The 15,029-nt window shown below is 42.1% G+C and overlaps 2 protein-coding genes across 8 annotated transcripts in view; one reads left to right on the top strand and one right to left on the bottom strand.

The window, feature by feature from the left end:
- Window positions 1-1,519: 1,519 nt before the first annotated feature.
- On the top strand, window positions 1,520-7,146 carry LOC125000881 (cysteine/serine-rich nuclear protein 3-like). Of its 2 annotated transcripts, none has more exons than XM_047576630.1 (5): window positions 1,520-1,874; window positions 3,248-3,421; window positions 4,194-4,450; window positions 4,568-4,864; window positions 5,508-7,146. In XM_047576630.1, the coding sequence occupies exons 2-5, from the start codon at window positions 3,271-3,273 to the stop codon at window positions 6,597-6,599; spliced, it is 1,797 nt and encodes a 598-aa protein (XP_047432586.1). In that variant the 5' UTR covers window positions 1,520-1,874; window positions 3,248-3,270; the 3' UTR covers window positions 6,600-7,146. The 2 variants fall into 2 exon arrangements, with proteins under 2 accessions (XP_047432586.1, XP_047432585.1); XM_047576629.1 differs by having other exon boundaries at window positions 4,568-4,879.
- A 3,405-nt stretch (window positions 7,147-10,551) lies between these two features.
- The window catches only part of scn1lab (sodium channel, voltage-gated, type I like, alpha b), a 34,505-nt gene continuing 30,027 nt past the window's right edge, over window positions 10,552-15,029 (bottom strand). For all 6 annotated transcript variants that reach the window (XM_047576596.1, XM_047576595.1, XM_047576598.1 and 3 more), the window contains one exon: window positions 10,552-14,972. In XM_047576596.1, the coding sequence (XP_047432552.1) occupies window positions 13,780-14,972 (1,193 nt within the window). In that variant the 3' untranslated portion in view covers window positions 10,552-13,779. The remainder of the gene's footprint in view (window positions 14,973-15,029) is intronic.

The following is a 15,029-nucleotide window of genomic DNA, read 5'->3' as shown; positions in this document are numbered from 1 at the left end:
CAGGCTTCAAAAAAGATAGACAGCTCCTTTTGTGTTCGTATAGACAAAGGTCATCATTCGAATTCTTCTACTGCAAGTCTGAAAATAGTCTGCAAAACTGTTTGCATGGCCCCGTGTTACAACTGCCTGCTGATGTGGAAATCCAGGGACATTTACAGCTTGGAGATAGATAAAAAATAAATAAATAAATAAATAAATAAATAAATGTTATAAAGATGAAATAAAGAAACAGGGACAATTATGATTTCATTTATTTTTACATTTCCTATGTAAACATATTTAAACTTCTATGTCTGTAATGTCAATAGCAGGGCGACCGGCTACCATAGTAATTAGTCTGCACGAAACATTTTTTTCTCATTCATGAAATTTTTTCGGGGATAGTTTTAGCCGTCTGTTCGAAGACTTTCCCCAGAAATCAGGGACGTCTGGTCAACCTACAAAATCCGGAGCACCTTTTTTTTGGTACAAGTTGTCTCATTCTGTCGCTTAATTTTTCCCACCTTTTCTAACTTACCATTGACTTCCATCATTTCTGAATGCGTCAACAAACACATTTTGACTAAGAAACTCTGACCTAATTGAAAATTCCCAGAAGAAGGGCACGTTCATGTGGACTTTTCACATGGTAAACCTGATACCAAATGAAGGCAGAAAATAAAAACGCTGTGGTATGATATTAAAAGGGAAAAATGTTCAAGACTCTGGATATAAACTGTTAAAATGGCTAACAAACCTGGGAAATCACACTCTGTTAGTGGACAGTGCAATTTCCATTTGATTTATCTAAAAGGCTGAATCAAAGCCAACTGGACTTGTTTCTTGGGTTTCTTGGCTCCACTCATCCAAGCTTCTTCAGTTCCAAATGACTGAAGAGGAGTTTGGGCTTTTTTAGAGCAGAAGAAGCTTCTTCAACAAACACCACTTGTTTCAGCTTTTGTTTTTTGTTTTTTTGTTTGTTTTTTTTTAGATGTACCATGACCTGGATGACTGAGAACCATCACAGACCTCTCTCCGCACATCAGATTTTTATTTTTTATTTTTTAACTGTACCGAAGAGCCATGAAAATAATTGCTTTTCTCAATCATTGTCTCCGTTTCCTCCCATCGTCTCTGATCCGTTTGTCTCTGCCGTCAATTTAAAATTCAAATGAGCTTTACAGAAAGAAAAAGGAGGCGCGCCACAAAGCATTCAAAACATCCTTGTGGAAGTAATTATTTTAGGTTGCTGGTGAAGATCCTGATGTATGTAAGAAGTATATGAAAAAAAAAACACTTATGACTCTTTGTTGAGGAGAAACAAAGGAATTCATTGCATCTGATCTAGCCTTTGCATGAATCTTGAAGGCTGTGGAATAAAATAAAAATGCATTTGCCACAGCAGAATCTACACTTTCCACCCCCCACCCCATCACATCCACCACCACCACCACCACCACCACCACACAACCCCCCTCCTTCCTTTCTGTGATCTCGTAGGGCTGGCTTCACCTCAGTCAAGCTCCAGCGCTTCCAGCCGGCAGCAGCACCGAGCTAACAAGTCTTTGTGAGGAGAGGGAGGGGAGAGAAGAGGGGGTGAGGAGCATTAGAGAAGCAGACAGTGCCAGAGCTGACAGTATGAGACTCAAATGAGGGTGCAGCCGGAGAAGGAATAAGATAGTGACAGAGGCAGAGGTGCCCAGTGCTGCACAATAGTGCCAGAGGCTGCTGGAAACATAGAGAGAGGGGGGAGAGAGCAGGCATCATGGCAGCGCTCACTGCATCATCACGACACATGGGGATGTTTGGCTGCTGCTGCTGCTGCTGGTGAGCACCGTGTGATGCAGAGGAGAGAGTCGAGGAGGACTTCCTGGAAACCAAAGGCGAGAAAACAGGTCAGTGACGGTCATTCGTCAAAAGGGATTCCCGCGTCCGTATCAGAGGACATGTATGTGGAGTGGGAGGCTGAAGGCACGCATGCAGGTTTTGTGTTATACGCCGGTCATTAGAGCCCGGCAGATATTTCGGTGGAAGGCAGCACATGAAAAATAACTGCAACACCTTCTGTGGCTTCAGATGCATAGAGAGACATGGTGTAGTCCCATCTGTTCAGTGTCTCCTACAGATATTACTGGTTTTAGTGGCTTTTTCCCTGAAAGGCTGAATTGGAGAACAGGTCTGTGTGTAAGAGAGAGGCTGGGGCTAGACAGGAATGTTTTAAGGGGCAATGTCAGGGATGAGAATGGAATATAAGATAACTGTATAGCAGTAGTTTGTAAGAGGAAGGAGACAAAGCCTGTCAGAAAAGGGAAAGCTTGGCCCGGCATTCAGCTCTGCTGCATATGATGTAATCCTCTCCGAGCAGTCCGCTTTCTTTCCATAAATTCCAAATTGAACTGTCAACAAAGTGCAGGAGGCCAGGTAAACTTCCCATTATCAGCTGCTCATTATAAGCGTTAGAGGGCATGCAGTCACAGTGAGAACAAATCAACTCTTTATCCACAGGAGAATAACAAAAGAGGAAATCATTTGATACAACATTTGGTTAAACACATACATTTCCTTTTTTTTTTTTAACTAAACTAAAATTTAGCAAGGTTGCTTCATAATACCTATCAGCGAGGTGCCATCTTGTGCATAAAGCATCCAAAATAATACATTTATTGTAAAATCAAAGGCAAGTTTTAAGCTATTTCCCGAGCATATTGATAACAACTGACCTTCCACAGTTAACAGTGCAAATATTTCCAATGCTCCATTAGTAATTCAATCTCACTTCAGCACTTTGCTTTGTTAAAATGCTTTGGAAGTTTAGCATATAAGTCCATGTTAAATTCTGCATAACTTGGCCATGGAATGAATGCCATTAGTTTAAGACCAATATTGACTCCTGAAGGAAGAGTGAGTCTACATTAAAAATAAAATAACACATTTTTTGAGCATAAGTGATGGAAAATAAGTAAATTCAGTCAAATATTTCAGGCATTTATAGAAATGTTGTATTTTTACCTGTATTTAGTACATCCAATGAAATTCTGAACACTACATGCTGTTTTTTGAGAAAGTTAAACCCGTAATAAAGGGAAGTAGAGCAAAAATTACTGTGAATTTATCTGTGTATGCTTTGGACCAACATTGTAGTCAAGTTTTGCAGCAAAGTAAAGATTAAGCCTGTTTTGAGACAAATATTTGTGCAGTGTTTTAGTCTAACTTATGTAAAAGTCATAAATTTGTTGTCAGTCAAGTTTACCCCGTGTCCTTTGCCCAGGTGTGACCAGTGGAAGGAGCCACATGATGAGTGGGATCCTGAAGAGGAAGCTCGAGGAGGGCCCCTCCCCTTACTTGTCTCTGCAGGGGTCTGACGATGACGAGGTTTCCTGCAGTGACAGCGGCAACAGCAGCGATAGTCTCAACCATTCCGTCCCCTCCGGACTATTGGACTGTAAGATCTGTCACAATGTTCCTGTATGGAGAATATAAAAAGAAAAACTATTTTTCGGATTCAGCACAGTTTTATGAGACTCTAAAGAGCCAAAAAACAAAAACAAAAACAAAAAAACAAAAAAAAAAACAGTCCAGAATCAATAGCTAAAAACACTTTGAATTAATCGATAAGCCAAATTATGGGAGTTTACGTTATTTTTGTGGAATGCCCTTAGCTCTCTAATGAATTTTGTTGTTGAAGTGCAAGCTAGTCTCCTCAAAACAAATAAATAAAATAAATAATAATAACTTGGTTTGCATCAAAGGCATTTCTGTCAGCTAGTTTTGTTAAAATCTTACCAGTAGAAATGTAGAAATGTATGTGTCATCATTTCAAATCCTCCTTCAACCTCTCAACTTTGGTGTCCCTCAAAGATCTGTTTTAGGACCACTGAAACAACATATGCGGTTTTAAAGAGATTACAAAACTCCGCCTCTATGCCGATGACACCCTGTTGTATAAAGATGCCACAAGATGCTACAAATGTTTTTTTTTTGTTTGTTTTTTTGTTTGTTTGTTGTTGTTGTTGTTGTTTTTTTTGACTGAGCTAATGTTAGCCAATTTTAGCAAACCACCAGCCAGCAGTTATTCCTTAGCCTATTTCATCACATTATTTGTGCTTCAGTAACATTAAGTTTTAGCATTTTTGGATCTCTTTAAGTTCAGTAATCTTTAAAAAGTTGAAATATTTGCTCCCGACCTCCTCTCACTCCATCTCTCTCAACCCCAGCCTCTCTCCAGCAGCAGTCTAAGCGACTGCGAGGTCGCAACGTGCACTTTGAGAGTGTGACGGTGTACTATTTTAACCGGCGCCAGGGCTTCACCAGCGTGCCCACTCAGGGCGGCAGCACCCTTGGGATGTCGCCACGTCACAGCGGGGTCAGGCGATTCACTCTCAGGGAGTTTGCCATGGAGCAGAAACGTAGCCACCGGATCATGCTGAGGGATCATCTGAAAGAGGAGAAACTCAATGCCATCAAACTCAAAGTCAGTGAAAGTGGAACTTGAAGAAGTCTTGTATTTTTGCATAACGCTGTATTATCCTAAGGGTTTACATACGTCCATGGTCCAATCTTAGATTGCCTTATTATTTCTGTCCTGCAGCTGACTAAGAATGGCACCGTGTCATCCGTGGAGGCGGATACCCTCACGCTCAATGATATATCCGAAGACGACTTGGATGTGGAAAACACGGAGGTGGACGACTACTTCTTCCTCCAGCCCCTGACGACCAGAAGGCGCCGTGCCCTTCTTCGTTCCTCGGGGGTCCGCCGCATTGAGGTGGAGGAGAAGCATGAGCTGCGCGCCCTGCGCATGTCCCGGGAGGAGTGTGGGTGTCGCTGCCGGGGGATATGTGACCCGGAGACCTGTGCTTGCAGCCTGGCCGGCATTAAGTGCCAGGTAAATGGAACTGTGGTGAGGCCCATCTACCGTACTAAAGTGTTGTTAATGTCTGTCCGTGCAGTATATTTTTCTGCTGTGATAGCGCACTTCTAAATTTATTAGCAGGCATTCCCAGATTTGAAAATAACAACACAACAGCTCCCAGTCAGTTTCAGTTGACACATTAATCAAACCATTGGCAGATATTTTGATGCACAATCCACATCACCTCAAGACTGTAACTCCAATCCAAGGAACATGACCAGGGTGTCCAGATATTTACCTGTACTTGGAAGAATTGTGTTTTCCTCCATTTGCACCTTGAGATTGGAGTATCTGGACATGGTTGGTTAGAATATCAGACAATAAACACAATAAAAATAGATTCTTCCAAGTACTTCCAAGTAAGTCTGGTTGTTAACAGATGCTGATCATGCCAGTTCTAGGTTGGCAGCACTCCCAGATGTTCCTACGGCATAAAGCATACAACTAAAATAAATTACTAATATATTAAAGGTTTTGGCTACATTCATTAATTATGTATTTGTATAACACAAACCACCAATTCTGCAGTTTCTCATCAAGCATGACTAGCTCTGATAGGCAGTTGAGTTTACTCCTGCTCCACGCTTGTGTATGTAATTATTACTTTTGTTGTCAGGTGGACCGCATGTCCTTCCCCTGTGGCTGCACCAAGGAGGGCTGCAGCAACACCACGGGGCGGCTCGAGTTCAACCCGGTCCGGGTCCGCACTCACTTCCTGCACACCATCATGAAGCTGGAGCTGGAGAAGAGCCGCGAGGAGCAATATCAGCATCAGCAGCCGGAGCAGCAGCTTGTAACCAATGGCAACAGTTACCATGGCGACTCCACCTTGGTCCAGCAGCAGCAGCAGCAACAGCAGCAGCAGCAGCAGCCGAACCTGCAGTTTCCACTGATGAGCAGCACACAGCACATTCCCATAATGCACCTGCAGAACACAGACACAGACGCACAACTAGATGAAGAGGAGGAAGAGGAAGAAGAGGACGATGAGGAGGAAGACGACGAAGATGATGATAACGAAGAGGAAGAGGATGATGAGGCCTATGATGAGGATGGCAGCAGTGTTTGCAGTGGGCTGTCGGACTGTAGCACACACAGCTTAGAAACAATCAACCCTGAGGAGGACGAGGAGGATGAGGAAGAGGAGGAGGACGAGGAAGACGAAGAGGAGGAGGAGGAAGAGGACGAAGAGGATGAAGAGGAGGACTGGGATTGTTCGTTAAACGGAACAGGTCCTCCGCCTTACTCTGTTCCACTTCCTTCTATGTTGAGTTACTCTAACAGCACCCTCATGAGCCTCAGTAACCCCTTCCACAGCACTCCCCCCATGCAGCATTATCAGATAGACAGCTCTGTAAGTGACACTCCTGCCTTCCCGAATGAAAATGTTAGCATCACTCCCACGCTCCCCACGGTGGAGTCTGCATTAGAGTCAGAAATGAACACAGAACTCCGCTGCCAAACAGAGCAGCAGAGCGCCCTCCGCCATTTCTCCGAGTCCCTGACCCTCCAGACTCGCTCACATGCGGACGCCCGTGAGGCCAACGCTGCCCCTGCTGGCACAGCTGGCGAACAGCCTCGCTCGACAGGCCTCCAGAACAGTCCAGGCCGCCGTGACTCACAGACTGAGCAGCCAGCAGAGGAAACAGGAGAGGCCGAACAAGAGCAAGCAGCACATGATCAGACGGCATCATCCGAGAGCGTCTGATGATTGAAAGGATTCAGAGAGGGAATCGGTACATTTGGAACCTTTATTCAAGAATTGTGACATTCAACCGTCGGATTTTGCTTTATTCTTGATAAGTGCACTTCCAAAGAGAGCCATTTTGACATGGGAGGCTGTAAGAGGTGACACAAGTTTAGCTAAGACTGTCGGATGAGACAAAAGACTATAAAGCTATGAACGGTTCACTGATATCTCTCAATAAAACAGTATTTCTGTGTCTAGATGATGTATAATTTATGCGCTGTCATAAAGTCTTTGATCATTACAGCATGTTTTCTGGTCAGGATCGGCATCTATGACGAATCACACTAAGATTTCGAGGTGCTTGTATATTGTTTCACTATTTTCCATTGTGCTGCTGTCTCCTTGTTGCTGCTAATGATTCTTAAATGCCTGTCTGTATCGCATGTGTTGAGTTTACCTAAGATGTCTCGAGGCTTGCACAGTGTGTAAAATGATAAATGATGTCATAGACATAACATTTTCAATCATATAAATCTCTACCTACACATAAAAACGTTGTAATTCATGCTAATGGTGTTTTTTCTTGTTCTTTGGGCTGAATTTGTAGTGGCATAGTGGCAAGAGATTTCACAGGATTTTTTATGATCTTTTAGCGTACTTGCTAAGCCAACAACTCAACTGGTGGCGCTGTATCAACTGGAGAAACACTGCTTTTCTAGCCAAGTTAACTTGAGTTGACAAGCTAAGTTACATTAGGTAGCACAGGTTGGGGCCCCTTTTACGGAAATCTACTACTGCCCTTATAAACTTAGCACATTGCCACTGCTGTAGTTTAAAGTTTTTCTGCCCTTGGCCCCACAAGCTGTGGCAAAGCTTACTATTTGGAATTAAATATTATTTTTCTAAACCATTTCTCTAATCTGTTAAACATTTTGGGGCCCTTTAGCCATATTTTAGCTAGCTCGTTTTGTGTTTAGGTTTACTTTCGGCAGGCAGCTGTGATTAGTGAAAAATGGACAAAGTTTGCAACTAGCATTTAGTACATAAAAGTTACATATTACACAGAAGAGCTGCATAAAACCAGAGCTAGAAAAGAGAGTTTTGGACTTAAATTCCTTAAAAGGACACAAACACAGATCTAAACACACCCCAGTGCTGTAAAAAAAAAAAAAATAAATAATAAAAAAAAATGGTGTTTGCTTGCTAACACATTAGCCTCATCAACTGAAAATGTGATATTACTTCAAAAACACTAAATACAGCAGCTCTAAAATTAATGCCATGAACTGCACTAATAAGATCATGAAATGACTGCATGCTAACAAGCTAATTTAAGGCAGTCTACCTTACACATGTTAAACGTGAGCATGTTGGCATTGGCAGCGTGTGAGCATTTACCTTGAAGCATCACAGAGCTTGATAGCATGTAAACTTATAGCCTAATGTGATGTGTGCCAAGTTCAAGAGGACATCAGCTGTATTTTACTATAGTTAAAGTGCCAGGCATTGCAGCTTTTTAAGACAGTGTTTGGATTGTTTGTCTGTGGCCATTATTTATCATTTTACAGTCCTCAACTTGTCTCTCAATTCTGCCAAGAATGGAAGACCAAACGTTCTTTTATATTAATTTCCATTAAGTGTGAATAAAAGTCAAATTCAACACAAAAGTTGTTGATCAATCATTTCTGTGGTTATATATCTGAGTTGTTGCTCTTTTTATCCACCAAAAATATATGAAACAGTGGATTCCACAAGATAAAATCCACACACAAACTGTAGTGTTCTATTTTTCTACCAGCAGGCGGCATCTGTTGCTTCCCAAACTGACTTCATCTTTCTTTGCACGTACATCCTCCAGCACGAGGGGGGTTCAATTATTTTTTCTGACGTCAGTTCTGATTGCGTTTTCTCCCTCAGCACAATCTGTGACATTGATTTTCCTCTGAACGTCCGTCTAGTGACATCAAAGAAGGATGATTTAAACCAGATTTTTTTTTTTTTTGGTCTGAATAAAAACAAAAATAAATGTGTACGGGGGCATTTTGACGTCACACACCTGGCGGTTTTCCAGTTCAAGGGTGATCTGCCTGACTGCTGTGTCACACTGATCCCACTCACCCCTCCACCAGTGCTCCCATTCAGAAGATGTTGCACCTCGCAGCCTCTAGAGAGCACTCCTGAGCTGACCACCGCCCTGCTTTTCTTTCTTTTTTTTCCCTATTTAGGTGAGGCACAGATCAAACAGGGGCAGGAGGGAGCTCTCTCCCTATTCATGTATAGAAATATTCTCATGGCTCATTATATAACCACATAACAAATAGACTCTGCGGCAGGTGCTGCACTAGACGTACATTCAATGCTCCTTCATGGTCCAACAATGACATGTACAGAATGAGCTATTTTACTAGGAACACGGCCATCACTTGAACTCACCTCACGTTACTATATAATCTACTAAGGTGTGTTAGGGAGCTTTCTTTACAAGGTATTGTGGGTAAGCACGCTCAGAGATGCTGCTGATCAATCACAGGCAGGGGAGCTGTGATGTTTTGGTTGCCAGGCAACAGGAAGGGAGAAGCAGGAGAAGCAAAGCCTTTGGGGGTGACGGGCGGGGGTTGTCGCAGCTTTTCACCTCCATCTCTGTCCCGTCTATCCCAGAACCAGCTTCCCCATCTCCTCACAGTCTTGGCACTGGAGTGTACACTAGGACATGAGACATGAGACAGTGGTCCCCAACCCCCCAGTTGGGGATGGTGGCACCTCAGGGAGAGCTACAGCCGGTCTCAGCAGGTCTAATTTGAAATGAGGAAGAAGAAGGGGAAGGGAAAAAAACAGATATAATAAACAGAAAGTCGTCTCTCTGTTTGTGAATATATGAAAACTAGAAAAAGGAGCAAAACAGTAACAAATTGAAGGCTGACGCTGAGTTATATAGAAGTAATGAAGCTAAAAGGTATGAAGGAAATATTTATCTGAAAGTAAGAACTGATTAGATGATGGGAAAATAAGTTAGAAAAAAATAAACATAAAATGATAGCCCTAAATAGTCGTGATAAATAAATAAAAATGAAAAATGGTAATGCCTAATCAAATAATTTTTTTTAAAAAAGTAGAAAAAGATGCTACAAATAAGAACTACTAAAGAATGAGATGGTTAAGGTTAAATAATAAATATTTTAAAAAAAATAGCATTATAAAAAGTATAGTATAAGAAGGCATTGTTGAAATTATTCACAAAAGAAAAAAAAATTTAAAAAGTGATGAAAAAATAAAGAATACATGATGGTTAATTCAGCTAACCAAAAGTAGCTGAAAATAGTAAAGTAATCAACTAATTACTTGATGAGTCAATTCTTCCTAGAGGACATTGAATGCAATGGATTAATGGTTTTAAAATCTAAGGGAAAATACAATAGAATTTGGAAATGGTTTTGACCATTTCTAGCATTTAAGCAGTTGTTTTCAGTGACACTAGGGGGTCATTCATTAGGACACTACTGTTCATGACGTCTTAGTCCCACACACAGAGGTTCCTATTTGAGCCCCAACTCTCCAGTGGTAAAACGTCTTCAAAAAACTTGTCAGGTTTTTTGTTTTGGATAAACTATGATCTCAATGGCCTTCTCAGACATTTTGTAATGGTGGTTAACCAGTAATTGGTATTAAGTAAAGGTAAAGCTGTAGACTAGTGATCAGAGAAGCAGAGTTGGGGCCGCTATTTGAGCAAACTCCCTCAAAGTACTCCCCAGGGTGCCTTGCATGGCTGCCCGCTGCTCCAAATGCTCAGATGTGTTAAATGCAGAGAACAAATTGTTTGCACGTATAGATATATAAATAAAGCTGAACTGATTTGAGGTTAACTTGAAACGATCATGTAAATATGTCCACCAGTATCCTCAGGCTCAAAACAGCTCAAAACATCATGTCTTACCTCTTTCCTCTTTCCGAATGAAGTATCTTGCATGCAAAATACGCTTCCCAAAATCAGTTTTATTTTGGAAATCTAGGGTTTTGAGTTTCGTTGCCACATCTTTGGTTATAACAAAAAAAAAAAAAAAAATAAAATTTGTCACATTTTGCAAATAGATACATAGTCACATGAACGATCCGGGTTCGACCTGTAAAGCAATCATACCTTCAGGTCACAGACCAAAGAGCCGATGTCACTCACAGAAAAAGATAAATAAAAAATAAAATAAAAATGGAGAAAAGCATTTACAAAAAATATGTCCTTTATTCTTTTGGCTTTAAAATGATATTACCATATGAGCGGACAGTAGTCACTTCCTGCATGCAGTTCACTAAAAACACTACAAGCGCAATGAGAGATGGCTACTGATTGCTTCATGGTTTGTATCTACAGATATCGGGACCGTACTTGTGTTGTTACAGTGCAGAAAAAAAACTGTTCTAGAAAAAATGGAAATCAACTCCAAAGACTGGAAAAATGCACTCGTATCTACAGTAAAAATGTTATTTCAGAATCGGTAGAACGTAAGCGACCCCGTAAGACCCCAGCTGCACGCGACGCTCGCTCACACGGAGACACAGTTTGCTTACATTCTCGCTCTTTCTTGCGCATATACACAAACGTACAAATACAATTTCTCTCGCTCGCACACGCGTACATGTATGACCGCCGCACGTGGTATTACATAGCAGTGGGGATTAAAAAGTGCTCTTACATCAAAATGTAAGTGTGATGCATACTGTGGGCCCAAATAGCTATATTATTTACAAACCAAACCACTACATTAAAACCACTCGCTTCTCGATTTCAACGACATGAATGGCATACAAACATCTGTGATATTATAACCTTTAAATGTGATATATTGTAACGTTCTAGCTCGAGAGCGCTGATGTTTTCTTTTCGTTATATATTTCTTTAGGATATTTTCTTTACAGGAGCTGAGGGGTAAGAGGAGAATGATGCGACAGTGATTGAACGAGCAGGTTTGAGCGCCACCTTGAAAGAAGGACTTTGGGAAATAGGCTCATTTGCTTTTCCTGCCGAGAAATAGGTTGGGAAGATCAGTATCGCTCTTGGGTTTGTGCGTTAGCATATCTAGGTTAGCTTCGCATTACTTTAAAGCTCACTGCTAAACTGAACCTGTGTAGTAGCCGAAATGTCCAAATGTTTTCTCCTGGTTTAAGGGCGAGTTAAAGTACATCACAAGTATGCTACGATCACGCTAGTGACAGAACAACAAGCTAAAATTCATTTTCTATGGTAGCAAACTGACACCCAATGCTTGCCTCTACATGACAAGCACAATGAACGCTCAAGTGCTTCACCAGATAACGTTTAAGTGGTTAGCATCACCGACACACGAGACACCAAGGCTAACGGGCGCCTTAGCAGTGTGAGCTCAGCATTAGCCATAAGCTAATGTTATTGTGTTTGACAAACCTCGTTAACGGAGAGTCAAGAAAGTTTTTCATTTATTACTACAATCTTAAAAAGTACTGGAGGAGCTATGCTGATTTTAGCTCGGGTCAACGACATCAAACAAGAAACCAAAAAAATGTATTCAACCTAGTTTAGTAAAGCCACACAAAAACGTGACGTGAAGTTGTGTGCTAGCCCGGAAGCCAGATCAAGTTGGTGTTAAGTTTTAATTTGTTTACAATAAAATGGTCGCCGTCAGAGAAATTAAGTATCTGTTGTAAAAGATACTGACAGCAAAACAACTTTAAAGGGCAAACAGTTAACAGCAATTAAGGCATTTGTCAAGAACGCCTCAATCTCCTGATGTACATTGTCTCAAGACGCTTTACAGAACCCAGAGCCTGTACCCTGCAGAGCAAGCACTAAGGCGACAATGGCTCACATATTTGACTGCTCTGATTGGTTGTAGGACTATCCAAGTACGTGCACAGGTTTTATATTATATCAGTTGAAACACGCCCTATAGTGAAATCCAAATGGAGGGTTATGCTAGGCTATTTATATGCTGGAACCATTTTGAAAAGGCTACAACAGATACGCGAGGACGACGGATGATTCACATTTAGCAGATGAGCTAATGTGCACAAAGCTACTGCTAACTGCTTAGCAGCAAGCACAATTTAACATGAATTTTAATAATTCAATAATTAAATTCACAGACCACTTTTCTTGTATCTCTGCGTATATACTTAGAAGTTAGACAACTGTGAGCAGCTGGAGTTAGAAAATGTTTGCACCAAGCTCAAGTAAAGCCTTCATTAAAACAAGCACTTATTGCCGCCTTTGTATTTGTCATAAGTATTTTGTAGAAGGTTGTGTTAAATTAAGCTCTAGCTTCATAATCAATGGACAAACCTACAAGTGGTATCCATTTTGCAGCCTATATCTCGGCAAAAAACAAAACAAATGTTCAAATATTTGCCAAAATGTCCGTTTCTTCAAATGCGTCTCATTCCTTCAGCTTGCATACATTCAGCTTCTCTGTATTTAGAGAATTTGTACTGAAAGAGGGACGTGGCAGTCCAGATAGAAGCACACCACAGATTTCAACGATCACTGATGGCACACCAGTGAATACAATGGATTTGATCATTGCACTTCAGCGGTATTGTTTGTCGTTTTCAGCTTCATATACTGCATGAACGTTCTGGCACTAGCCCCGCGTTGTACGAGTTTTCAGATGGTTGTTGTAGTTTCCAGCATTGACTTTATCTGCCCTTGGTGATTTTACAACAGTGAAAGCAGTGGACACATTCTCACGATAATGACACGAAAAAGTAGAAAACATTCTTTCTGATAAAAAAAGAAACCTTGTAACCCAAGAGCTAATTTAACAAAAGAATGCAGAGTAGTTGTTAAGTGATACAGCGATTGTTAAATTCAAGACACTGGATTTATAGTAGTAGCAGCAGCACTAGCTACAGACAACTTAACAGTACACTCAAGTGTGTCAGATATGAACAACAACCAATAGGAAAATCACAAGCGTTTTGCAGAGAGGCTGTTCCATGATCCACTCAATCTCTGGCAGTGTCTGCTGGATAATTTGTTTCCATACTCCCCCCTCTGAGAAGCCCCCACACATCATAGCCGCACTCCCATATTAGCAACACGTGCCGAAGTATTCCTCATCTCTGAACAATCAACACACATTTATACAACCCCCTCTAGAAGCTGTAAACAAATTCTTCTCATGTCTGTGGTGCATTTTTCTTTTTTTTAGTTTTGTTCCTCTTTTAAAGAAGTTTATTTCTTTCGATCTTTCGAGTCTTTCCCTTTGTTTTCTTTATCCCTGTTTTCTTTTTCGTACTTGTCCTTGTCCGATTTCGTCACACTGTTGTAGGAGGGCGGGGAGGCCGTGGAGGGGGTCATGTCCGTTTTGTCTGAGGTGGAGTTCTCGGTGAACTTGCTGATGACCATCACGTCCTTGTCGGGGTCTCGGATGCCCTCCTTCAGCTTCTCCTTGTAGAGTGCCGAGGCCTTCTTCATGGCAAGGCGGATCATGTAGCGGCGGAAGGCTCTCTGGATGATTATGGCCGACATTTCCTCCTGTTTGCGACGCAGGGTGGTCGTGATGGGCTCGTAAGACACCTTCGAGGGGTTCGAGGCCATGAACCGCTCCTCCATTTGACCGCGCAACACGTCCATCTCGCCGCCTTCACCCAACACTCGCTTGGTGAAGGCGAACAGGATGTCGAGGCAGTGGATACGCTCACCACTCACCATTGGCAAGTCCATGGAAATGAGCTGGATCATGTTGGGCTTGGGCATGCGCAGCGGCGGATCTAGAGCGTCTGCAAAGTCCGAGAGCTTGCTGTACTCCATAAACTGAGTGGCATCGGGATCAAAGCGCTCCCACACCTCGTAGAACATTTCAAAGTCATCCTCGCTCAGCGGCTCGGCACTCTCCTCTGTGGCCACGCTGAAGTTCTCCAGGATGACGGCGATGTACATGTTGACCACAATGAGGAAGCATATGATGATGTAGCTGACAAAGAAGAAGATGCCCACTGATGGGTTGCCACAGTTGCCTTTGTAAGAGTTGCCCGGGTGCTCCATCTGGCTGTCACAGTCCGGTTCCCTCTTGTTCAGGATGGGCGCCAGTAGGCCATCCCACCCAGCTGAGGTGGTAATCTGAAACAAACAGATCATACTGTTCCCGAAGGTCTCGAAATTGAACATGTCATCGATTCCCGACTCCCGCTTGACATAAGCAAAGTTGGACATGCCGAAAATGGCGTAGATGAACATAACAAGGAAGAGGAGTAGGCCAATGTTGAACAGGGCAGGGAGGGACATCATCAAGGCAAAGAGAAGCGTCCTGATGCCCTTGGCACCTTTGATAAGGCGGAGAATGCGGCCGATCCTGGCCAGACGGATAACTCGGAAAAGTGTTGGGGACACAAAGTACTTTTCAATAACTTCAGATAAAAACATACCTGCAAAAAATAAAAACAAAACAAAAAAAGAATCAGATTCAGACATTTTCCTAAAAA

The sequence above is a fragment of the Mugil cephalus genome, chromosome 23 (assembly GCF_022458985.1).
Source record: "Mugil cephalus isolate CIBA_MC_2020 chromosome 23, CIBA_Mcephalus_1.1, whole genome shotgun sequence".
In the NCBI taxonomy this organism is placed as follows: Eukaryota; Metazoa; Chordata; class Actinopteri; order Mugiliformes; family Mugilidae; genus Mugil; species Mugil cephalus.
Note: the sequence above shows the minus strand (reverse complement) of the source record. Positions and strands in the feature narration are given on the sequence as shown.

Coding starts and splice junctions, on each gene's coding strand:
- LOC125000881 (XM_047576629.1), top strand. CDS start 3,271: ATGATGAGTGGGATCCTGAAGAGGAAGCTCGAGGAGGGCCCCTCCCCT. Junction 3,422..4,193: donor CCCCTCCGGACTATTGGACT/GTAAGATCTGTC, acceptor TCTCAACCCCAG/CCTCTCTCCAGCAGCAGTCT. Junction 4,880..5,507: donor GCCAGGTAAATGGAACTGTG/GTGAGGCCCATC, acceptor TTTTGTTGTCAG/GTGGACCGCATGTCCTTCCC.